The sequence below is a fragment of the Maylandia zebra genome, linkage group LG2, assembly GCF_041146795.1.
Source record: "Maylandia zebra isolate NMK-2024a linkage group LG2, Mzebra_GT3a, whole genome shotgun sequence".
Classification (NCBI taxonomy): Eukaryota; Metazoa; Chordata; class Actinopteri; order Cichliformes; family Cichlidae; genus Maylandia; species Maylandia zebra.
The window spans coordinates 9,411,931-9,436,574 of record NC_135168.1 but is presented as its reverse complement, the minus strand read 5'-3'; the positions used below and the strand labels follow the sequence as shown (position 1 = coordinate 9,436,574).

The window sequence follows — 24,644 nt, the reverse complement described above, 5'->3', positions numbered from 1 at the left end:
GTTACCTGGCAACAGCAGCCCTCATCTGACTTTATTGGAGGATATTTACACCAGCAACACGGTTTAGTTTGATATGACGGATCAACAACATGCGCTGTGATATCCAGTTCATCTGTAACAGATACTGGATCTAATCAGTCAGCAGATATTTGATCAGCTTATTTATAATTATACTAGAAACAAACACAACTGTGTTGGTGATTCATGCAAACTTGCATATCAGCCTTTGAAGGTTTTGTAGTATTGAGAACAAAGAGGTTGTGTTAGGGCTGAAAAGCCCGACTTGTTCTCCTCTGCAGGTCATCAAATGCACCACAGAAGTTTGTATTTGCACAGCCTGTATATGTTTGCTGGCTTTATTATTCTCTGTTCAAAGACAGTAAATGTGGAAAATGTCTCATGTAGTATCAGCTTCATTTAAAATGACTGCAAACATTTAGAGAACATGTGCTGCTGTTTGTCCAACATTTCAACACTGAATGAACCCTGAAAACATGGCAGCTGGCAGGTTGGAGTTCACATGAAATATCGGCTGCATGAAGACTGGAAATATAGATGATAAAAACATGCAGCCAAACATTTGTGGACATGGATAAACTATCTGATCCAAAAAGCAGGAAGTGACACAGCTAGAAAGTGTGTAACAGCTGAAGTCAAATGTAATGCAGAGTTGAATCTGCACTTGGATCCATCTGTGAAAGGTCCACATGTAGGGATCACATGAGTCCTGATGTTTGTCAGTCAGCTTGATAACTCCATCTACTGTGGCTACATATACTGGGCTGGTAGCTCCACAGTGTTGGAAAGAAACTATTAAATGTGCAAAGTTTAAAATCAGAGGCTCTTCTAACACAGGAGCCATGTTGAGTTTAGATCACAGCCGACCACCGGCAGTCTGAAATGGAATGAAGCCCATTGACAGCCAGCAGGTCTAAACAGGAACGCACCCATTTGTATGTGTGGCAATGATGTGGCTGCAGCTGACACAGGATTGGTTCAAACTAAACATCAGACACATTTCACAGAGTTCACAAATAAACTCACGTTTTTATTTTTGAAGATGATCATAAAGTAGAATTTATGGTCCAGTAGAAACAGCAGGAGGTTTGAGCCCTTCTGATGGCAAGGCAAGGCAAGTTTATTTGTATAGCACAATTCAACAACAAGGTGATTCAAAGTGCTTTACAGAGACATTAGAAACAAAAACAAATAAAAAGCATGATTTAAAATTGATTAAAACAAGCAAACAAACTAACTAACTAATTAACAAACAAACAAACAAAACAGTATATAAAATCAAAACAGATCAGAACAGTAGATAAAATCAGTAGTTAAATGTAAGTTTTGAAATTTAAGCTTAAAAGTGTGGATTTGGTGCTTTATTCAAATGCAGCTGAGAACAGGTGAGTCTTCAACCTGGATTTAAATAAACTGAGTGTTTCAGCTGATCTGAGGCTTTCTGGGAGTTTGTTCCAGATATAAGGAGCATAAAAGCTGAATGCAGCTTCTCCGTGTCTGGTTCTGACTCTGGGAACTGATAAAAGACCAGATCCAGATGACCTGAGGGATCTGGAAGGTTCATACTGGGTCAGGAGGTCACTGATGTATTTTGGTCCTAAACCATTCAGAGCTTTATAGACCAGCATCAGAACTTTAAAGTCTATCCTCTGACGGACAGGCAGCCAGTGTAAGGACCTCAGAGCTGGACTGATGTGGTCCACTTTTTTGGTCTTAGTGAGGACTCGAGCAGCAGAGTTCTGAATGAGCTGTAGTTGTCTGACTGATTTTTTAGGTAGACCTGTAAAGATGCTGTTACAGTAATCAAGCCTACTAAAGATGAATGCATGGACTAGTTTTTCCAGGTCCTGTTGAGACATCAGATCTTTTATCCTTGAAATATTCTTGAGGTGATAGTAAGCTGACTTTGTTATTGTCTTAATGTGTTTTTCTAAGTTTAGGTCTGCATCCATCACTACACCCAAATTTCTCGCCTGGTTTGTGGTTTTTAGATGTATAGATTGAAGTTCTCTGGTGACCTGTAATCGTTTTTCTTTGGCGCCAAAGACTATTACCTCAGTTTTGTTTTTGTTTAGCTGGAGAAAATTGTACGGGGCCTTGGTCTCCTGGTGACATTGTGATATATATTTGTGTGTCATCTGCATAGCTACGACAGTTTATTTTGTTGTTCTTTATAATCTGTGCCAGTGGGAGCATGTAAATGTTAAACAGAAAGGGTCCCAAGATGGAACCTTGGGGAACTCCACATGTGATACTTGTCTGCTCAGATGTGAAGTTACCTATTGATACAAAGTATTTCCTGTTTTCTACGTATGTTTTGAACCAGTTTAGTACAGTTCCTGAAAGACCTGTCCAGTTCTCCAGTCGTTTGAGTAATATGTTGTGGTCAACTGTATCAAATGCTGCACTGAGATCGAGTAAAACTAAAACTGACATTTTTCCACTGTCTGTATTCAGACATATGTCATTAAACAGCAGAAACAGGATTTGGAGGAAGATGTTAATAGATTAGAAAGAATTGTACACTGTGAATCAATGCAAGTCTTTCTATATAGACAGATCTGTAATAATCCCTCAGGCAGGTTCCTCTGGGACAGTCACAGATAGAGACACCAATTCTGACGTCCTTTGAAAGCCTGACTTTGAATTTTCATCACTCGTCATGCGCACAGATGTTAATTCTACATATTCCTGGTACTGAACTCTAAATCAATATGAAGAAAATGCTCCTGCTAATCTGCATCTATGTTGATATCAAATCCTTTTCCAGCACATGGATAAATCTCTATAAATCTTTCAGTCTGATCAGAATGGGCTCAGTGTTGTTATTGCAGCTCCCTGATGTTTGAAAAGCTAAATGTCCATTTTAAAGTGCTCGTGTGTAGGATTGTGTTTCCTTCCTTTGTGCAGTTCTTACAGTAAACATGTTTGAATGTTTCCTGTTCCCCTGATGCTTCTTCCTGTTGGATAAAATTGGTTTGAATAACATGTTCTTATAGGTTATAATGAACTTCAGACTGTGATCCACTTACAAAACTGTCTCATTTTATTGGAACGATCCACATTTGCATCCATTCACGGTACATTTGACATCTGAACACGTTTGTACACATGATGAAAGGACAGATGGTGTTTGTGTGTCCTTCTTAAACTTAGTGTGGATGTTTCATCATGTAGAACTACTTAGAACAAAGTCTTTGGAACATTTGGAGAACACGTTTAGGAAAGTAACATCCTGGTAGAACATTTTCTTAAAGCAGAGCAGAGCTGCAACATGACTGTGAGGATTCAGAAGAATAAAGTCAGAATACTTTATTATTATGAAGACTAAAGTGCACCTTGATGCTGCCGATGAACACACATGTTCTTTGTGAAAGCATGTGTGAGCACAGCTGACGTGCACCACACTGACCCCACTCGCCCCATTTCTTCATCCACTTCTTGCTCTTGTGCTTGAAATGAGACACAGCAAAAGTCAGAGGCTCTAAAATCCACACAAAGGGGGCTCGTTAGATCAGGATACTGGATGTGATCCATAGAAAACATGGATAATACACCACTTTATTTGAAGCATCTGTAGCACTGCCTCAGTTCTGGATGTTTCCACAGACTCCTCTGTGCACCTAAAGGAAAGGTCAAAGGTCAGCAGCACATGTAGTTGGGACAAGTCTTCAGTCGCACAAACTACACAATCATTTTCCTCCAATGACGACTTTTCACTTGCAGAAATGGTCCTGTGTGATTTCCAGGCTGTGATATAAAAACTAGTTCCTAATGGCAGCGACTCACTCAGTAAACATGTGTTTCCTTCACCAACCTCACACACAGATCCAATAAGATCAGGAAGTGGGCAGTATAGTACAATATGTGTTATTCTGTGCTGCACTGCCCAAACTAAAGATCTGCTGAAGTGTTGGAAATGATCCAGATGTTTATTTTGGATGATACAGCAGAAGATCAGACATGAAAGTGGAGATAACACAGAAGACCTGCAGCAAAGGTCAGAGGTCAGACTGGGCCCTGGATTCAACAATGAGCCAATGATCATCAAGCAGTGACTAAAGCAGAGCCCTGACGTTCTGACATTCATCACACAGTCAGAACAAATGTCTGCTGATGACTTCATCTCATGAAACGACTGATAGATGTCAGTTCATTGATCAGCTGAGCTGCTGATCTTCATCGTCACAGAAACATTCAGCTTGTTTCAATCAGTAAATAACTCCCACTACTCCCAGTTTGAACTGTTCCCACTCAAAATGCTGTGAGAACAATGATCATTGTAGAACTTCACAAACATCACGTGTTGTTTTCCACATGTAAGATCAGCAAACACACAGAAACTTCCTGTTGCCACACACGGCCTCTAAAGTCTCTTCCACGCTTTCTGTCTGAAGTCCACTCTCTGTGTCGGATCCACAGGAAACAACAAGATCTTATTAACATGGTTTTCAATGTGTCTCCTTCCAAAAAGTCCAACCAATGAACAAATGTGTGTATTTGTGGAGGCCGAACAAAAGCATGACACATTTCTCTGTTTCTATAAACTGGAGTCAAACACAAACATGAAGAGTTTCACTGACAGACTCCAAAATGCCCCCACAGTGGATCAAAGGGAAATCCTACAGTGTGGCCAGAGACTCTTAATGGCTCCAACATCAACACATCCACAATGTTGGATCCAGTTCTGCCTCACAGAGTTACTAAGACACACCCTCTGCCAGCATCACAACAGCTCCACCTGCTCCACCTGCCTCCTCAGCATCTGTACACCTGAAGAGAAAAGAAAGGCTCCAACAGCTCAAATCTACAAAGGATTCATGAAGTTTCATCCAACAATAACATGTTTGCCTTCCACAGTGTGCTGTTAGACACCACTGTACCTCTGCCATTTCAAAAAGAGCAGCTTGGGAACATTTTGGCTCCAAACACTTTGTGTTTAAGTTCTTTGTTTTCTTTGTGAAGCCGACAACATCTGGAGCTTTGTGACTCATAGAAACATCATTTTGTTCTTTAGATGACAGCAGATTGGGACTGAATAATCAATCACTATCAAACCAATAAAGACAAACATGCTGATTTTACAGGAACTTTGTTGGAGAAGCTGCAAAGACATGAAACTGGTGGAGATCCCAAACCAGTTGATAGTGCTGGTTATTCCAAATAAAGCTGTTTCCCTTTGAGATGAAATGACTTTGTGTCCTGATATATAATAAAGATGTTGTTGTTTTTGAGCCCCTGTATTAAAAGTAGTTTAAAGTCAGCTTGAGTTTGATGTCTTTATGTCAAAGCTGCTCATGATGTTGAGCTGCTGATGGAATAAAAACAATATAAAAGCATGTAGTCCAGACTTAAATGTAGCCTGTTGTTAGCTGAGGTCCACACACAGTGTTTGACAGTGTAAAGTGTGTGAAAGGGCTGCTGGTGGAGCTCACTAGGATGAGCAGGTGACCACGAGGTGGAGAGCAGCTGGCCTGGCTTTGACCCGGGCCACGCCCCCTTTCTCTCTGCTTTGCTGTCACTTATCTTCACTGCTCTGTCCAATAAAGCTGAAAAAGGCCCCGAATCAAAGAAATCTGCTGCAGCCTCTGAAATGTCTTCTGTTTCCTTCCCGACGGCTTTTTCACCGTCAGCCCATCAGACAGTCCAGCAGCATTTATGATGATGTCATGATGTTGAAGAGGCTGCTACGGTGGCCTCCCATGACCCCCAGCCTCATCACAGCTGAGATGCAGACATTTGAAAACATTCAGCAGACAACTGAATAACAGTCCAACACAACAGTCTGTGTGCAGACACACACTGACCTTTCATAGAGTCAAACACAGCTGGTTGAGTCATTTCTCTGTGAGTCTAAAGTGAATCTAGTATTTGAAAGTCCACTTCCTGTATTTGTTGTTGAAGACTTCTTCAGCTTCTTCTCAAGGACATCAGCTGCTTGTTTGGCAGCAGAGGCAGTTAAGAAGCTTCCTGAAAAACACTGAACAGTGAGTTCACTGTGGCATATGACAGATTCAGCTTTCTGTGTGCAAATGTGTCTGTGTCGACCTTTCAAATGCTGTTGAATCCAAAACATCAGCGGCTCCTCGGCTGCTCACTTCATGCACTTCTGTCTGTGTGACAGTCCAATGACATCACAGCTGTTTCCAGCCCCAGTGTCTCAGGACTGGACACCTTTAAACATGTCGAGGATCAAACAGCGTCCAGCTAAACACACATGAAACTATCAGAGCTGACAATCATTCCAATAACATCTAATGGTTCATGTATGTAGACACAGGACTACAAGGAAATGGCTCTCAGCATCTGGCTGTGGGAACACATGAGTCCCTGTTTGTGTTCAGATTGTGTGCATGTTTTAGACGTGTGTCACATGTAGAAACACAACAATCCCACAATGACACACAGATGTGTTTGACACAGCTGTGCAGCTGTAAGTTGTTTCTAATGATTCATTGAAGCTCTTCTAACATTCTGGAGACGATCAGTACATGAATCTGTTCAACACGACAACAATTTGACTTCAGTGTGAACGTTTGCATTAAATAACCTTCTTCATCCAGCTGACAGCATCTTCATCCTATGATGTGAACAGTTCCTCCTGTTGATGACAAACCTCTGACAGGATCTGCTTGAGGAGCTTTTTCATGTGCAGCTCTCTGAGCTCAGGGCTGAGCTGCTGTTTCATCTTTAAGAGCTGCTGCCTCCTCGCCGGACTTGTTCTCCTCTTCTTCTCCTAATGACACCATTTCTGCTTCATATTAAATTCAATAAAGATGCTGACATGTATCTGTAGCAACAACATCATTGAATCTAGAACAACTGGAGCCAAACCAGTGGCTCTGCTGGGATCACTGGTGAGCCAACACTTCCTTGTTGATGCAGATTTCAGGGCTTCCTTTTGCTCCTCCGTTATAACTGTTCTCTCTTCTCAACACATGATGACACAAAGGAATCAGCAGTGACAAAGATGATGCTGAAGAGAAGCACACACTTCACACATATAACAGAGCAGTGCAGTTACACACACCTCTGCTCGACATCAGGCCTCAAACAAAGACACAAAACACTAACTTGACTCTAAACAGAAGAAACGAGCAGCTGTTTCTGTTCTGTGCTTATTTATATTTGACACACATGCTTCTCTTTGTGCAAACACACATCGCACTATAAGGGTAACCTCGCACACAATGATTGGACAGCACAGTGATGATGCTGGGAGATCCTATACGCAGCAACACAGAAACACTGAGAACTTTAAACAATGATGGAAAGTGTTATAAATGACTTGTTGGCCTCTGATCTGTCACAAACAGCTGAAACGTGTCTCTCATGAGTCACATGAAGGTTTTTGACAGAAAGGACAAAAAGTAGCTGCAGTCAGTTTGTGTCATTTTTATATTTATTCATCTGGGAGAAAAATCTGAGGGACATTAAAATGTGTTTTCAACAGAGACAAGAACATGAATATAACAGAACAGGTAAATGAACATGTTTCAAGTAAACAGCTGGACTGATCAGGTCCAAACACAGAGTGATAAACTTGTCAAACAGCTGTCATATCTTTATATAGAAGCTCTTTATAAATGCTGCTCACTGCAGTCTGTTTACTAATAATGTCAAAGTGTTAGAAACACAGAAACATCAGAATGGTCTTTGTTCACAGAAACCTGTCTGGGATCCTTTGTTGTTCTTTTGATGCAGAGTTACATTATAAATATAAAGAGTTATTTCAGAGTCTCATCAGTTTTCCTGCATGTCTTTATTTAACACATCAGCAGGGCTGAAGCTCTCATGTTAAACACACACTGATCTATGGACACGTTCATGTGTTTCTAACAGAACCAGGCTGTTATCAGCCTGCACTAACATTATGTCACACACACTGAATGTAACAGTGACAGTTTACATCATCACACAATCAGCTGTGATTGTTTCACTGTCATCAAACGAGTCAACAGGAAGTAGAATCAATAGAAACCAATCATTTACTGACAGCATGTCTGATGGAAATAAGTGCAGATTATGTATGAAGTCTAACTGCACACAGTAACTGTGTTACAATAAGGACTTAACAGCGCCCTCTGCTGGAGTGTTTCAGTACTGCGTTAACTAGAATACACCACCTCCTCCTCACACCACCTGCTACAGCTCTACTCTTCTATGACTACAGTCATCCACAGCACTGATGTGAGGTCACATGGTTCATATGTAAGGAGCACAGCTGACCTCAGGTCAGTTTAATGACTGTGAGCAGCAGCTGTGTTATTGTCACTGTGACAGGGAGACACTCTCAGACACAGCGCTCATGTCAGCTTGTTCTCATGCAGGAGGATCAGGAGCTCCATGTTTGTCTTTCTGTTTGAATCATGATGTGTTTGTGCCATCAGAGTCTGTCATGAGTACTCAGGGTTTCACAGCAGCTCTTCTGGATGCTGACGAGGACTCCAACCTCATGTTTCACCTCTCTGAGCTTCTGATGTCTGTGAACACTCGTGTTTCTTCTCTGGGCTCATCTGGACAAAAACACCTTTCTGTGTTTGGCTGCAGCCTCATTCTGACTGACAGGAAGTGTGTTATCCATGAGCTGCACTTCTGTGAGGAAGTTTCCTGCTGTGTTTCCTGTCTGTGGACAAACACGAGTGTTCCAGCTGAGGACTTGGTTCCTTCCACCTGTCCATACAGGACATCACGCTGTCTGCAGCTCTGTAAATGCAGCTCCAGGTCCTTCCACGTGCTGCTCTGTATTTGTGCAGTTTGTAGTGTGTCCTGGGAAACGTAGCACACATGGTGTTCTTCTGCTGTTTCCTCCTTTCACTGAGTGTGAAACACTGACGCTGTGCTGTTGTTCACAGAGGGGAGCTGATTCTAGCTGCAGCTGGACTCTGTCATCTAACTGAATGTGTTGGTGCTGATCACGGGGCTCTGAGGGGGGAGCAGCAGGAGGACTCTGGATGCTGACGTCAGTGTATCTGTGGAAGCTCCCACAGCGTGTCTGTCATTCAATATTGTGCTGTATATTGTATCTATGCAAAGATGAACAGACTGTGTGTTCACTGGTCTCTGTGCTGCAGCTCTGATGTCATCATCACTCCCTCCTCAGCAGTCCCAGCATGCTGCTGTGGTGCACCCCACCCTCACTCTACACCTGAGCCACAGACCACACCCTCCACCTCAATATACACCACAGTTTTCTCTGCTGTGGAAATGAGATCAGGAGGAAATCATCATTATTATTATTTAATAAACGCTCACATTAATGTGGGCTTATTTGTTTCATGTTAGAAACATTAGTTGAGTGTTTTTAGTATAAAATGGTCAAAGTCCCTCTTTTTGCTCCTCCCCTCACCTGTGGATGGGCGGTGCTGTTACCGTGGTGACAGCTTGGATGTGTTTCAGTCCTGCCTGGTTATCACTGCAGGAATCTTTCACATTTATTACAGGTAATAACTCTGATTTTTCTGTGTATTATGAACCAAATGTATCCTGATACACACAGAGATGGATGAGCAGAGGTTGTTTTTGCAGTTTATGTAGTTACTATGGACTTAATGCATACATATTATTAAAATTAGGGCTATAACAGTTGTATTGATGTATAGCAACTTGAAATGCTCCCACAAATGGCTCCACAGCATGTAAAAATATAACAAAAGCTCTGGCGGACTTGGTTCTGTGGTCAGTCTTAAAGGGTGAAGTTAAACTCTGTAATCTTCACTGTGTCACAGAGTTCAGTGAGTCCCGTTATTCACAGTATCAATCAGATCATCAGAGAACAGCTGATCAGCAATCAGTGGTGCCAACAGCGCCTCCTGTGGTGAGAGGATGCAATAATGCAATGTAGCATTTTTCCACTCAACACTTGCAGTCATGGAAACTGTCTGTTGGATCTGTGTGACGTTGCTTTCTTGGTTAGAGTTCCTCACAAATGTCCAGATGATTCTTCTAATGAGGCGTCGACCATGTTTGCAGCTCTTTGGAAGAAAACGTCGCCCTTTGCCATCCTTACTTTTCTTTGACTTCTTCAAATGCAGCTGAACTCCAGCTGGTATTTTCTTGGACTTTGCAGCTGTTTCTGCTCATCAGTTCATTCCTGCAAACCTCTGAAGCTGAACAACAATGATGCTGCATTGCTGGCTGATCCCAAAAGGTTGATCCTGTTCATCTGGACCTTTTCAGAAACGTTTGCTCACTGATCAGGTGACTTCTTCAGTCTCAGCTGACTGCAGCTTTACAAGCTTACAAACAGCACATTTGCACAATGACTGAAAGCAGCAGCACCTGATATATATGATACTAATATAATACATATACATATATAATCCATACTAATGATGAAGGAACTGAGCTCACAGTCCATTGTTCATTCAGTGAACTACTCAGTTTATTTTGGGCCTCAGAAATGCTCACTCTGTTTGTACATCACTGTCAGCAATAGACTCATTCTGCTGTGTGGACAGGAACACATGTGACATCACTTCCTGTTTGTTTGTGACTGAAGAAGTTTACAAGGAATCATTTAGAAGAGTTTCAAACATCAACTGATTGAATCCATGAATCTGAAAACGTGTTTGTGAGTGAAAGAGACAGACATGTACAGACTGAACTATCTGTTCAACAGTCAGAGTGTTTCTGTAACAGGAGACACTCTTTACACTCCACTCAGCACAGGGACACTGAGGAACCAGGATACCAGCCATAAAACCCAAACCCAGGATAAAGAGTTTGAGTGAATGTGGTGTTGAAGGTGTGGAGGTGGATCAGAGTGTCAGAGGAGACTCTGTAGAAGGACAGAGTGCCAGCAGGACAGTCCACATACACTGCTGCTCTGTTAGAGACAGAGGAGGAGGAGGAGGAGGAGATGGATGTTTGTATCTTATTGTGCCTGACAGACTGAGGACCATCATCAGAGCAGATCAGACTCCAGGACTGATCATTGTATCCAAACCAACAGTCATAACTGCCTCCTTTCCAGTCAATTCTGTTTCCTTTCCTTCTGATGCTTCTGTAACTCACTGATATAAAAACGTTTCCTCTCCACTCGACCTCCCAGTAACAGCGACCAGTCAGACCATTTCTACACAGCAGCTGATAAACATCAAATCTGTCTGGATGATCAGGATATGACTGAACCTCCTCCACACGTGTCACCTTCCTGTTGTTGTCAGACAGTTGGAGCTTTGTGTTCACTGTGTTTGTGTCGATTGTGAGTTGACAGGAATCTGATGGAGAGAACAAACACAATCCAGCTGCAGTTATTGATCCATCATCTGTTCATTGATTGACACTTTGATGATGACTCCTGACATGATGAAGATGGTTGAATGTGTGCTGCTTTGTTTTCATGAATCCCATTAAAAACACACTTACACTTCCTCAGACCTGGTCTCAACCATCGGACTCCAGCAGGCTCCACCCTGAAAGGAGGAGGGGGGTCAGAGCAGCACAGTCAGCATGCACACATGGACATTACATGGCTCTCACACACACACTGTTACACACTGAGCTCAAAGCTCGGCTCCACTGTTTTATTCAAAGAAATCTACATTTATTTATCAGCACATTTAAAAACAGCTTGAGCCAAAGTGCTGCACAGAGTAGAGAGAAAATAGGAAACATACACAGTAATGACTATAAAGACTGGTCAGGATTGAAAGCTACAGAGTACAAATGTGTTTCCAACCGGCTTTTAAAAATGTCCAGTGTTGGTGACGACCTGATGTGAAGGGCGACTGTTCCAGAGTTTGGCTGCAGCCATCGATAAAGCTCACCTCTGTTTTTACGTCTAGTTCTGGTCAGAAGCTGCTTATCTGCAGACCTGAGGGCTCCACTTGGATTCTTTTGTTAAAGAGAGATAAGATGGAGCCAATCCATTCACAGATTTAAAGACAACCAGATCTGGAAGTGGATTCTACCACGTACTGGTAACCAGTGGAAAAAGCTGGTGATGGGTCGTCTAGCACAGACCCACCGCTGGAACCAGACAATTGATGAGGGAGAGAACTGTGACAGCGCCGTTCCTTCACTTGACCTCAGTCGCTCTCGTCTGCTCCCTCGTAACACTGCTCTTTATTGAGCTTACATGAATATGCACAAGTTCATTATGACGTCTTACACAGGTATGAACAAAGAGTACCAGTCTGTGCATAGTGTGTGTGTGTGTGTGTGTGTGTGTGTGTGTGTGTGTGTGTGTGTGTGTGTGTGTGTGTCTGTGTGTCTGTGTGTCTGTGTGTGTGTCTGTGTGTCTGTGTGTGTGTCTGTGTGTGTGTCTGTGTGTGTCTGTGTGTGTCTGTGTGTCTGTGTGTGTGTGTGTGTGTGTCTGTGCGTGTGTGTGTGTCTGTGTGTGTGTGTGTGTCTGTGTGTGTGTGTGAGTGTGTGTGTGTCTGTGCGTGTGTGTGTGTGCGTGTGTGTGTGTGTGTGTGTGTGTTCCAGATGTGACCCTGTGACCCCAAAGCTGGTGCTAAGAGTCCAGCGGTCCCCCTAACAAAGGGCTCTTATACTTAACCAGACACAGAGTAGGTGTCCTCCTACACCAGGGGTCTCAAACTCGTGGCCCGCGGGCCAATTGCGGCCCGCAGGACGATAGTTTTTGGCCCCACCTTAATATGAAAATGTAATGTTAGTTTGATAATGTATGACACTTTACAGTGTTGTGGGCGGAGCTGAATTAACCCACCAATCAGGGTGGGATATGGATCTCAGGGGACACCAGCCGGGCTTGATGCAAGCAGGGAAACATTTCTCAATGAGTCAAAGTTCCAGCAGCGTTGCCCTGGAGTGTTTCTTTCTTTCCTGTGCCTGGCTGGCTTCCTCCTTTCTATTGGGCAAACGCCGACATTCGCCCCAGCGCGCTGCGTTCACAACACTTCAAAAAAAGTTGTTTTTTTAAGTTGCTGCCCAGCGGGACATTATACGTATATAGATTTATACACACATCAGTGGGATTTAAAGTTATTTTTCCACAGAGAGAGATCTCATATTAACTCTCACAGTGATGCGTAGGCGGCGGGATAAAAGAAAAGTCATGAACTCAATGCAGCCCAATTTAGTCTGCAGTCACATAGCGACACCTGTTCATCGGCAACAACAGTCCCCGGTAACCCGGACTAATTATAGGGTCGCACCGTAATTTGTGGCTCCATGTTTTTATTTGCATCACTGCGTTTGCATTGCAGCAAACATGAACATTACATATATTTCAATATAATGTAAAAGCAGTCAAAACAACTAACATCAGAAACAGCTGATGTTATTTGTTATATGTCACGGTGTCATTTCCGCTTCTTTCTCCTGTAACAACAGCCCGGCGCCGTGAGCAGTCGCCTTTTTTGCGCTCGCTATCCCTGCACTTTCTACCATCTGCAAACGCCACGGTGTTCGTGTCGTCATGAAAGACATGAACATCGAGCGTAAAAACAAAGGAGACTGCTACCGGCTTTTTATCTGCCGATCGCCGTGCTACGGTTGCAAGAAAAAGAAGCAGAAATGACGTTCTCTACGCGTTGAGACGTTCCCCGTCCGTCAGCTAAACGCTTGATTGAAACTTCAATGCGACAGTGACACCAAGTAGAATTATAAATGTCACATAGCCCCAAACATGTCTTTTTCAAAGCCTGCGGTGAAGAGAAAGGTTGGTGATGAGCACCGACAATTTCAGGAAAAGTGGGAAATGCAATATTTCTTTGTTGAGCACAGGGGCACCCCGACCTGTCTTATTTGCACACAGAAAGTTGCGCTGCACAAGGAATACAATTTGAAACGTCATTACACAACTAGACATGCTGAGCTGGATGCAAAATACCAGGGAGACGAGAGAGCGAACCGGGTTGCCAGTCTTAAAACAGATCTACTGAGGCAGCAAGATTTCTCCAAGAAAGCAACCAAAGAGAATAATGCAGCAGTCGGAGCCACGTGGTTAGTGAGATGATTGCTAAAGCAGGGAAGCCATTCACAGAAGGTGCATTTGTCTAAAAGTGCATATTGCAGGCTGCAAATATAGTCTGTCCGGGAAAGAAAGGTCAGTTTAGCAACATCAGCCTTTCTGCCAACACCGCAGCAGATCGCATTTCTGACCTGTCAAGTGACATTTATGACCAACTGTGTGAGAAAGCCAAATGTTTCAGTGTATACTCAGTCGCTCTTGATGAGACCACAGACATCACCGACACTGCCCAGCTCCCAATGTATGTCCGTGGTGTTGATGACAGTTTTGAAGTGATGGAGGAGCTGCTCACAGTAATTCCAATGCATGGCCAGACCACCGCTCAGCAGATATTTACAAGCTGTGTGATGCCATTGAGAATGTTGGTTTGCCATGGAAGAGGTTTGTTGGAATAACAACAGATGGAGCGCCATCAATGACAGGGAGGAAACATGGACTGGTGGCACAAAACAAACTGGAAGAGGAAGGCGTGGAGGAGGCCATTGCTCTGCACTGCATCATCCATCAGCAGGTCCTTTGCAGCAAATGCCTGAAGTTTGACGATGTGATGTCTATTGTTGTGAAATGCATCAACCAAATCAGATCCAGGGGCTTAAAGCACCGAAGGTTCTGTGCTTTTCTAGAGGAAATGGAGTCAGAATATGGGGATGTGCTCGACTTCACTGAGGTACGTTGGCTCAGCAGGGGAAATGTATTAAAGAGACTTTTTGAGTTGAGAGCAGAAGTGAAGCCTTCATGGAGAAGGATGGAGTTAGTGTTCCTGTGCTAACTGATCCCAAATGGCTCATGGACTCAGCTTTTCTTGTTGATATGACACATGAGCTTAATGTACTGAACAAGACGTTACAAGGCCAGGGGCAACTTGTCAGTGATGCCTATGACAACGTGAGAGCATTCTCCACAAAACTGGCGCTCTGGAAAGCTCAGCTCTCTCAGACAAACCTTTGCCATTTCCCAGCATGCAAGGCACTCGTGGATGCAGGCACACCATTCAGTGCTGACGAGTATGTTGATGTCATTTTGAGGCTACAGGAGGAATTTGATCACAGATTTGCTGACTTCAAGACACACAGAGCCACCTTTCACATTTTTGCGGACCCCTTCTCCTTTGATGTGCAAGATGCCCCTTCTGTGCTTCAAATGGAGCTCATTGAGCTGCAGTGCAACTCTGAACTCAAAGCAAAGTTCAGGGAGGTGAGTGGAAAAGCAGACAAGCTTGGACAATTTTTGAGAGACTTGAGCCCTAGTTTCCCTCGGCTTTCCCGAATGTTCAAGCGGACCATGTGCCTTTTTGGTAGCACATACTTGTGCCAAAAGCTCTTCTCCACTTTGAACTTCAATAAGTCCAAGTACAGGTCCAGACTTACGGATGATCATCTTCAAGACATACTGAGGGTCGCAACTGCTTCCTCCTTCAGGCCAAATCTGGCTCGGCTATGCGAGAGGAAACGCTGCCAGGTCTCTAGCAGCAAGGAGTAGGCAAGAGAAGCCATGTTCAGAAGAACAGTTCATTTTCTACAGTGTTCCACTCATGTTCAGAAGAAGGTTATAGAACTGTTAATACAGACATTTCAATCTAAACACAGCAGATATAGAAGACTGAAAGAAAAACACAAGTTCACTGACTAAAAACATCTTATTATTATTTTATTTATGTATTACAGATTGATTTATTTTCTTATTAATTCTTAATTTGTTTATTTATTTTTCATATTTTGTATTAAAAAATAAAAATAAAGAGATTTGAGAGGATTGGAATTTTTTTAACCATGCCTTTCTTGTGGAAAACCTAATGCGGCCCAGCCTCACCCAGACTCTGCCTGCAGCGGCCCCCAGCTAAATTGAGTTTGAGACCCCTGTCCTACACCATAAATCAGTAAGAGAGGGTACGACCTCTCTCACGGCCCCAAGTGGTGTGTGCATGCCAGAGCACTGTGGAAGGCACACAGAGTCTTTACAGACTACTCAGGATCAAACCTCTATCATCATGCAATCGATTATACAACTCTAAGCATATATGAGTAAATATTTCTAAGCATAAATGACAATCAACAATATAAACCTTACAGCTGGTTTTAATAACAGAATTCATTTGTTTCTCAAACGAGAAAGAGCTATCGAGAAACACTCCTAAATCTTTAGTTCTGAACTTTTCCAGTGGGCCAAGGTCAACATTATCTGCTAATGATAAATAGGCTGCCGTTATTAACTAATGCTAATTGGATGTGAATTAGCATTATGCACTAATGCTAACACTTTTTAACAATGTGAGTAGCTAATGCTAACACTATTTCCCTTAACTTTATAACATTGTGAACGGCTAATGCTAACACTCTTTTCCCTAGCATTACAACATCTGAGCTGCTAATGCTAAGTAGGCCGCCATTAGCACCTACGTCTATCCATCCATCCATCCATTCGCTTCCGCTTATCCTTTTCAGGGTCGCGGGGGGCGCTGGAGCCTATCCCAGCTGTCATAGGGCGAAAGGCGGGGTACACCCTGGACAGGTCGCCAGTCTGTCGCAGGGCTAACACACAGGGACAGACAACCATTCACACTCACATTCACACCTAGTGGCAATTTGGATTATCCAATTAACCTATCCCCACAAGCTGCATGTCTTTGGACGGTGGGAGGAAGCCGGAGTACCCGGAGGGAACCCACGCAAACACGGGGAGAACATGCAAACTCCACACAGAAAGACCCCGGCCTGATGGTGGAATTGAACTCAGGACCTTCTTGCTGTGCGGCAACAGTGCTAACCATCGTGCCACCGTGCTGCCCACCTACGTCTAATTTAAGGCAAATACGCATTAGAACCTAATGCTCATATCGTTTTCCTTTGCTTTATAGCAATGTGAGCAGCTACTGCTAAATAGCATTAGCTAATAACAGCAGTCTAATTTAATGCAAGTTAGCATCATTTGCATTATAACAATGTGAGGAGTTAATGCTAAGTAGACTGCCATTATCAGGTAATGCTAATTTAAGGTTAATAGGAATTGGCAGCTAATGCTAATACCATATTTTCTTGCTTTAACCCTTTAAAACTGGTCAGAGTGGGCACACTCCGTTTTGCGCAACTATTTTTAAATCCCGGTAGCACTGTAATCACGTGAGCTAGCACAATAATTTTTTTTGCATATGAAACCTGAGGAGTTGTATTTACATCTTATGCCATCAGCTTGTCCTAGGTTACAGTTTCCTTCCACATATGCTTAGGACTCATATTGCTCTGCTGGAAATAGTTTATTTTGATGCATATGCTGTTATTTTGCAAATTTGCAGTATAATATTTATTTTCGTTTTTCCTGCAGTATATAAAAATTGGTGTATTTCAAAAATAAAACTATGAAGGCACTCAAAATAAATTTCCTGTGGTGGGAAACTATTTTGTGCAACTTTTTTGTATTTACAGTTTTGAGGGATAAGCCTCTTAAATTTCTCTAACTAGAAATATATGTTAAAAAAACAAAAACGATTTTCAATTTTTTTGTAGTTTATTGCACTTTTTTGCAATTTATGTAATTACTATGCACTTAATACATACATATTATTAAAATTTAGGCTGTAATGGTTGTATTGATGTATAGCAACTTGAAATGCTCCCAAAAATGGCTCTACAGCATGTAAACATATAATATAAGCTCTGGCGGACTTGGTTCTATGGTAGGTCTTAAAGGGTTAAATCAATATCAGTAGCTAATCCGATTGTTCAGTCTGACGTCAGGTGAAGTCATTTTTATGCATTTAAGAGCTGTGTTGAATTCAACATTACAAACTGAACATTAGAACTATCCTCTTCTCCAGGATTTTCCTGATTTAACATTTCAATATGACATTTCCAGCGCTTTGTTTTCTCTGCTCACAGACAAAACAGATACACGCATGTATATACAGCCCACGTCCAGCTCTGCATGCACTCCTGCTCCATTTCTATAGAGAATAAACAACGTAACACAATCAGTCTCCATTGTTTTCAACTCAACCAGCTGCATTTAATGAAGGAGTTTGAATTTACTTTACAACAGCTGCTGTTGTTTCCTGTCTGCATTCATGTTCTTAACTGTACTCCACACATTCTGAACTGGTGTACCGTAATTGTCGGGCTATAAGCCGCTACTTTTTGCACAAGCTTTGAGCCCTGCGGCTTTTAGTCAGGTGCGGCTTTTCTATGGATTGTCCATGAGCGGATTTGTTTTGTTTGTTCCGCTGTTGTACGGCACTACGTTGCCTGGCGGAAGGATCGGGGTTCAAGAGTGGTATGTTGGTCACATGTCCATCCGTCAGGCAACGTAGTGCAGTACGGGGTAGCGCGAAAAACAAACTTCAAAGTAGCGCTACCCGTTCAGCTGGAGGCCTGGATGATGAGCGGCGATAAACTTGCAAAAAGCAAGTTATGCCCAACTCCACCATTGGATTCTGACAGCGTGGAAAAGTGTGAAAACATCCACGATCACCAACAGATTTCGAAGGGCTGAATGCTGCATGATGGAGAGGAGGACACCGCCACGGCCCTTCTGAGGGTGTTCGACTCTGACACTGACAACGAGGATTTCTTTGGTTTTGAAAGTGACAACGAAAGAAAGAAGCTGAGAGTGGATGACGAAGCCACCCTGAGCCTGTTTGTTTCCGACACTGGAGAAGAGGACTTTGGTGGTTTTAGTGCGCAGGAAGATGGTGGTGAATGACTGACTTTTCTTCTTGTTAAAGCCGTGTCACTGCACCTGAGCCTAAAAGGTAGTCCGAATCAATTGTTCTGGTGTGCTGTAGGTTATTGTTATGTACTACATTTGTTACTCATTTATGAAGCACAGTACATGTTTTGTACTTGTAATTACCGGTACTTGTACATATACCTAAAAAGTTATGCAAATATGTACCCATAACTTGTTTTTCAAAATATTAATAAAAGGGGTGTGTCTCCAAACAGCCATCTCTTTCCTGACAATTCGCTTTGTGCATATTCTCTTACATATGATAAGTCAACATTGAAACACCTGCGGCTTTTAGTCAGGTGCGGCTAATGTATGTACAAAACAGGATTTTCCCCTGATTTTAGCTTGTGCGGCTAATATTCAGGTGCGCTCTGTAGTCCGGGAAATACGGTAGTTCTTCCTAAAGTACTGCAGTATTCCTGCCAGTACATCCTTTTAGTTTTCCTAACTGTTTCCTCTGATGCTCGTTGCTATTCTTTCCTCAATGCAAATTCATGCTAAGCTCCTTCATATCCATCCCTGTTTCTAAACCTGTAATAATTGCTTTAATGTGTCTTTGGCCTAATTATGAGTCTGTCCACATGTTTGTAGTTCCCCACTTGCTTTGGTTTCTTAGCTCTGATTCTCTCAAATTTATCCTTGAAATCATTTACTGGCATCTCTCCCTCTCACTCCCACTATCCCCAGAACACCAGAGTATTCATCTCCTGGTTTATCCTATGGCCTCTTTGCATTTTCTCCAATCATCCCTGTTTCTAGAGTCTCGCCCCATCTGCAGGCAGTCCAAGAGAAACTGCCTCTGCCATTTTCTTCTTCTTAATCTTTGATTTTTCTCTTCACTTTCTCCATTGGGTCTTCTTAGACGCACTTTCCAGAAAGCAGCAACATTTTTTGTGCCCCATTTTTCAAATTGTGCATCTTACTTCAGCTTAATGTGTTTCCTGTTTTGTTTTTACACAGGTCATGTAAAAGAAATCCTACCAGAGACTCGACAAAGCTGAACTGAAAGACAGCACGGGCAATAAATCAGAGCAGCACAGAACTTAAGCTCATGGTCCATAGAAGCTGGGCTCTACAGGTGTACCAGGACAAGCTTAGTGTAAGTCCCTCGAAAAAGTTTCACTTGTGCTGTTTCGGTGTAAATTACTGGTTTGTTTGAACAATTTCATCAGCTGAACCATAAATACTCCAAAACAATTTCTTTGTGACTCAGTGTGATTTTTCATTTTGTAATATTAGCATGTCAAACTCTACATTCTCTACACAGATGAGAAATGAAGTGTATTTAATAATAAAAGTTATCTCTCAGAGACAAAGTTAGTGTCTCATTCAGGTCTGTATCTGAGTAGCCTCAGACACATGCAGTGCTCATATTTTCTGTTTTGTGTGTCACTCAGACCTCTTCCTGACAGGGGCAGCAATTTCATTTAAAGTCCCATTCACTGATACAGGCTGCTGGAGCTCCAACCAGGAGGGTACACACATGATCCAGGGAAAAAAATTATATATGGTCTCTTAGATAAATATTAAGAGGTCCTGTGTTTTACTAAAAAATCAAAGTAGTAAAACACAGGACCTTTGGGTTAGATATAAGGTGATTTGACAAATCATGTCTGTTGTAAATGAGTAAGCCATTTATCGACCTGACTCAGGTTTTAAATCATCATCAGAAAAGACTGAATCCTGACCTGAGAATTGTACACTTTGGACTCTCCACTGCAGAAAACAGAAGCTTCAGTCCTGAATCCTGCAGGTTGTTGTTACCCAGATCCAGCTCTGTCAGATGGGAGGACTGGGAGCTCAGGACTGAGGACAGAGCTTCACAGCTTCTGTCTGACAGGTTACAGCCACTCAGTCTGAAGAAAGGATGACAAGAAGACATGAAACACTTGTGTTAAAGTATATTCATGGTGCCATGAGGAGCTACTACATTTACAATATTTCAACACTGTTTCAGGACATGCTGGAATCCTTATTGCCTCATGTTACAAAAGTCAAATGTGGCAGTTTACTGTGACTTGCATGGATTCATTAAAAAAAACAAAACATACACACAATGTTAATTTTTTCCAAATGAAATTGATTAAATGATGTTAATTGATGAAAAAAAATCGATATTGCTTGATCTGACCTCAGCGTTTCCAGTTTGCAGTATTGACTCTTCATCCCAGCAGACAGAAGCTTCAGTCCTGAATCCTGCAGGTTGTTGTTACCCAGGTCCAGCTCTGTCAGACGGGAGGACTGGGAGCTCAGGACTGAGGACAGAGCTTCACAGCTTCTGTCTGACAGGTTACAGCCACTCAGTCTGAAATCAAGGTGGAAGGGAGACAAGATCAACCAAACAAATCAGAGCTTTATTGCTTTTTTATTGTTTTTAAGCAGAAATCAGTGAGGTGCTGGTAGATTCTGTTCTTTTGGTTTATTACCCAACAACACACACATACACTAATATTTGTGACTTTTGTAATAGTAGCATTTACAATGCAAAGCAACAGCGATCACAGATTGAAGGGGCCTGAATAAAACTACAATGCAGTGATTTTTAAGATGACCTGTTCTTCCAATTTCCAACAACAGATTTCTCCAACCTTACAGTTAAAAATAATTCTTTATCTCATACTGAATCTTGGTGCACCTCCCCCCAGTTTATTAAAATGGAGTGGTACTGAAGTTGCTGTAAGTGATGTGTGATGCCACTGATTTCCTTTCTGATCCAATACAAAGTAAAATTCAGGCTGGTATCTGCGATACTGATGAAAACTATTCCTTCAGAATCAATACAAGACATAAGAAAATATGTTTTGTATAACATAAAAAGCCTGAATTTTAAAATATTCAGTTAATAATCAAAAACAGATGTGACTGAAAATAATAAAACTGAGAAACATTTTATGGCCATTCGATCCTTTTACAACCATTGCAAGAGCTTGGTTGGCATAGCCGGCAATACGTTGGATAGTAATAAGTCCGGTGGGTGATGGGCTCCACCAGGGCTGCCCTTTGTCACCGATTCTGTTCATAAATTTTATGTTTAAAGGCTGTTTCAAAAGTTCATTCAAGTTACAATATTGTGGTCAAAAGTTCTCCTTTTTTCTTTTATACTATACAACTACGCTGTCTCATGGTTTTAGGACATGGATCTGTCATGGAAGAAATCTATGACCACTTTTAATCAACATTTTAAAAATAAACATGATCACAGATTTACTCACAGAGCTTTGTTGGAGGCTTTGACCACTGGCAGCAGCCTCAGAAGAGCCTCCTCTGAAGCAGAGTATTTCTTCAGGTCAAACACATCCAGATCTTCTTCTGATGACAGTAAGATGAAGACCAGAGCTGACCACTGAGCAGGAGACAGTTTATCTGTGGAGAGACTTCCTGATCTCAGGGACTGTTGGATCTCCTCCACTAGAGAACGATCATCCAGTTCATTCAGACAGTGGATCAGATTGATGCTTTTCTCTGCAGACAGATTCTCACTGAGCTTCTTCTTGATGTACTGGACTGTTTCCTGATTGGTCTGTGAGCTACTTCCTGTCTGTGTCAGCAGACCTCGTAGGAGAGTCTGATTGGTCTGCAGTGAAAGACCCAGGAGGAAGCGGAGGAACAAGTCCAGGTGTCCATTTGGACTCCGTAAGGCCTTGTTCACAGCACTCTGGTGGAGAGACTCTTTTTTTCTAAAAAAACTAGACCGCTTGGATGTTGTTTGTTGTTGTTCCAGCAGATTGAGTCCAGCGTTGCTGAAGGTCAGATGGACATGAAGAGCAGCCAGAAACTCCTGAACACTCAGATGGATGAAGCAGAACACCTTGTCCTGGTACAGTCCTCTCTCCTCTTTAAAGATCTGTGTGAACACTCCTGAGTACACTGAGGCTGCTCTGATATCGATGCCACACTCTGTCAGGTCTGATTCATAGAAGATCAGGTTTCCTTTCTGCAGCTGATCAAAAGCCAGTTTTCCCAGAGACTCCATCATCTTCCTGCTCTCTGGACTCCAGTGTGGATCTGTCTCAGCTCCTCCATCATACTTGACCTTCTTCACTTTGGCCTGAACCACCAGGAAGTGGATGTACATCTCAGTCAGGGTCTTGGGCAGCTGTCCTCCCTCTCTGGTTTCCAGCACATCCTCCAGAACTGTAGCAGTGATCCAGCAGAAGACTGGGATGTGACACATGATGTGGAGGCTTCGTGATGTCTTGATGTGGGAGATGATGCTGCTGGCCTGCTCCTCATCTCTGAATCTCTTCCTGAAGTACTCCTCCTTCTGTGGGTCAGTGAACCCTCTGACCTCTGTCACCATGCCAACACAGTCAGGAGGGATCTGATTGGCTGCTGCAGGTCGTGTGGTTATCCAGAGGCGAGCAGAGGGAAGCAGTTTCCCCCTGATGAGGTTTATCAGCAGCACATCCACTGAGGTGGACTTTCTAGGGTCAGTTAGGATTGTAGTTTTGTGGAAGTCCAGAGGAAGTCGACACTCATCCAGACCATCAAAGATGAACACAACCTGGAAGTCTTCAAAGCTGCAGATTCCTGCTTCTTTGGTTTCAGTAAAGAAGTGATGAACAAGTCCCACCAAGCTGAACTTTTCCTCTTTCAGCACATTCAGCTCTCTGAAAGTGAATGGAAATATGAACTGGATGTCCTGGTTGGCTTTGTCTTCAGCCCAGTCCAGGGTGTATTTCTGTGTTAAGACTGTTTTCCCAATGCCAGCCACTCCCTTTGTCAGCACTGTTCTGATTGGTTCATCTCTTCCAGGTGAGGCTTTAAAGATGTCTTCTTGTCTGATGGTTGTTTCTGGTCTGTCTGGTTTCCTGGATGCTGTTTCAATCTGTCTGACCTCATGTTCATCATTGACCTCTGCAGTCCCTCCCTCTGTGATGTAGAGCTCTGTGTAGATCTGATTCAGGAGGGTTGGGTTTCCTGCTTTAGCGATGCCCTCAAACACACACTGGAACTTCTTCTTCAGGGTGGATTTAAGGTTACGATGACAAACTGCAGCTTGAAGTTCTGAATGAGAAGAAAAATAAACACTCAATTCCAAAAAGAACTAATCTTTAAAACATGTTGCTCCATCTTCCATCTCTGGAAAATGTTCATTTATCCAGCAGCTTAAATCTTTACAGAAATCCTCTTACTGCTCTGCAGACGGTCAGCCAGCTCCTCCTGCTTCATTCTCCTCAGGAAGTCCACTGTGATCTTCACAAACGCCTCTCTGCTGCTGCTCCTCTGACTCTCTAAGCATTCTGGGTAACCTGGACTCAGAACCTTCTGGATCTTCTTCAGCTCGTTCTTCACAAAAGTGATGATGTTGTCCTCCAGCAGCTGGAACAGAATATTTATGAATGAGCCAATCAGACTGAAATCATGGAGCCAAACATCAGATCCATGTTGGACACACTGACGATCCACTGGTCTACAAAGAGCAGCATGGAGATGACTGTGAACAGAACAGATGTAACAGTAGTTGTTGTACATGTACAGACCATAAATATGGAGTCCAGCTGTGTTTGATGCTGCTGGGCAGACTGACCACTGGGAACCTCTGAGCTCTGCTGCTCCACTCTGTGGAGGAACCATGAAGGATTAGATCAACACAGGATAAAGATCCAGGAGTTTCTGCTCAAATAACTTCATCTGAATCAAGTCTGTCAAGTTTTAAACTCTCAGATTGTGAACATATCAGTAATTTTCAGTCTGTTTTCATGGACGTCCTTTCAGTGGTGATGTCAGGGATGATTTTGAAGAAGCTCATCAAACTGAACCATCAGCAGATCACTGCTCCAAAACCAGAACATGATCCGAGTCTCCCTCCACCACCAGAACACCAGCTTTACTAACGTGGTAGATCAGTGTAGTACAGATCAATAACTGATGAGTCATTTGATCAAAATCACTGAGTGCTTCACGTCTGACCCTCTGATGCTTCTGTAGACATTTTGCATATTTAATGAATGTCTGACAGTTT

General features: G+C 42.7%; 1 protein-coding gene across 1 annotated transcript; it reads right to left on the bottom strand.

The window, feature by feature from the left end:
- Nucleotides 1-21,887: 21,887 nt before the first annotated feature.
- Nucleotides 21,888-24,220, bottom strand: LOC143413408 (protein NLRC3-like). Its single transcript, XM_076876396.1, has 3 exons — nucleotides 24,163-24,220; nucleotides 23,815-24,001; nucleotides 21,888-23,686 (listed from the first exon to the last, which is right to left on the bottom strand). The coding sequence occupies exons 1-3, from the start codon at nucleotides 24,163-24,165 to the stop codon at nucleotides 21,888-21,890; spliced, it is 1,989 nt and encodes a 662-aa protein (XP_076732511.1). The 5' UTR covers nucleotides 24,166-24,220.
- Nucleotides 24,221-24,644: the final 424 nt, after the last annotated feature.

Coding starts and splice junctions, on each gene's coding strand:
- LOC143413408 (XM_076876396.1), bottom strand. Junction 23,687..23,814: donor GGCTGACCGTCTGCAGAGCA/GTAAGAGGATTT, acceptor CTTCTCATTCAG/AACTTCAAGCTGCAGTTTGT.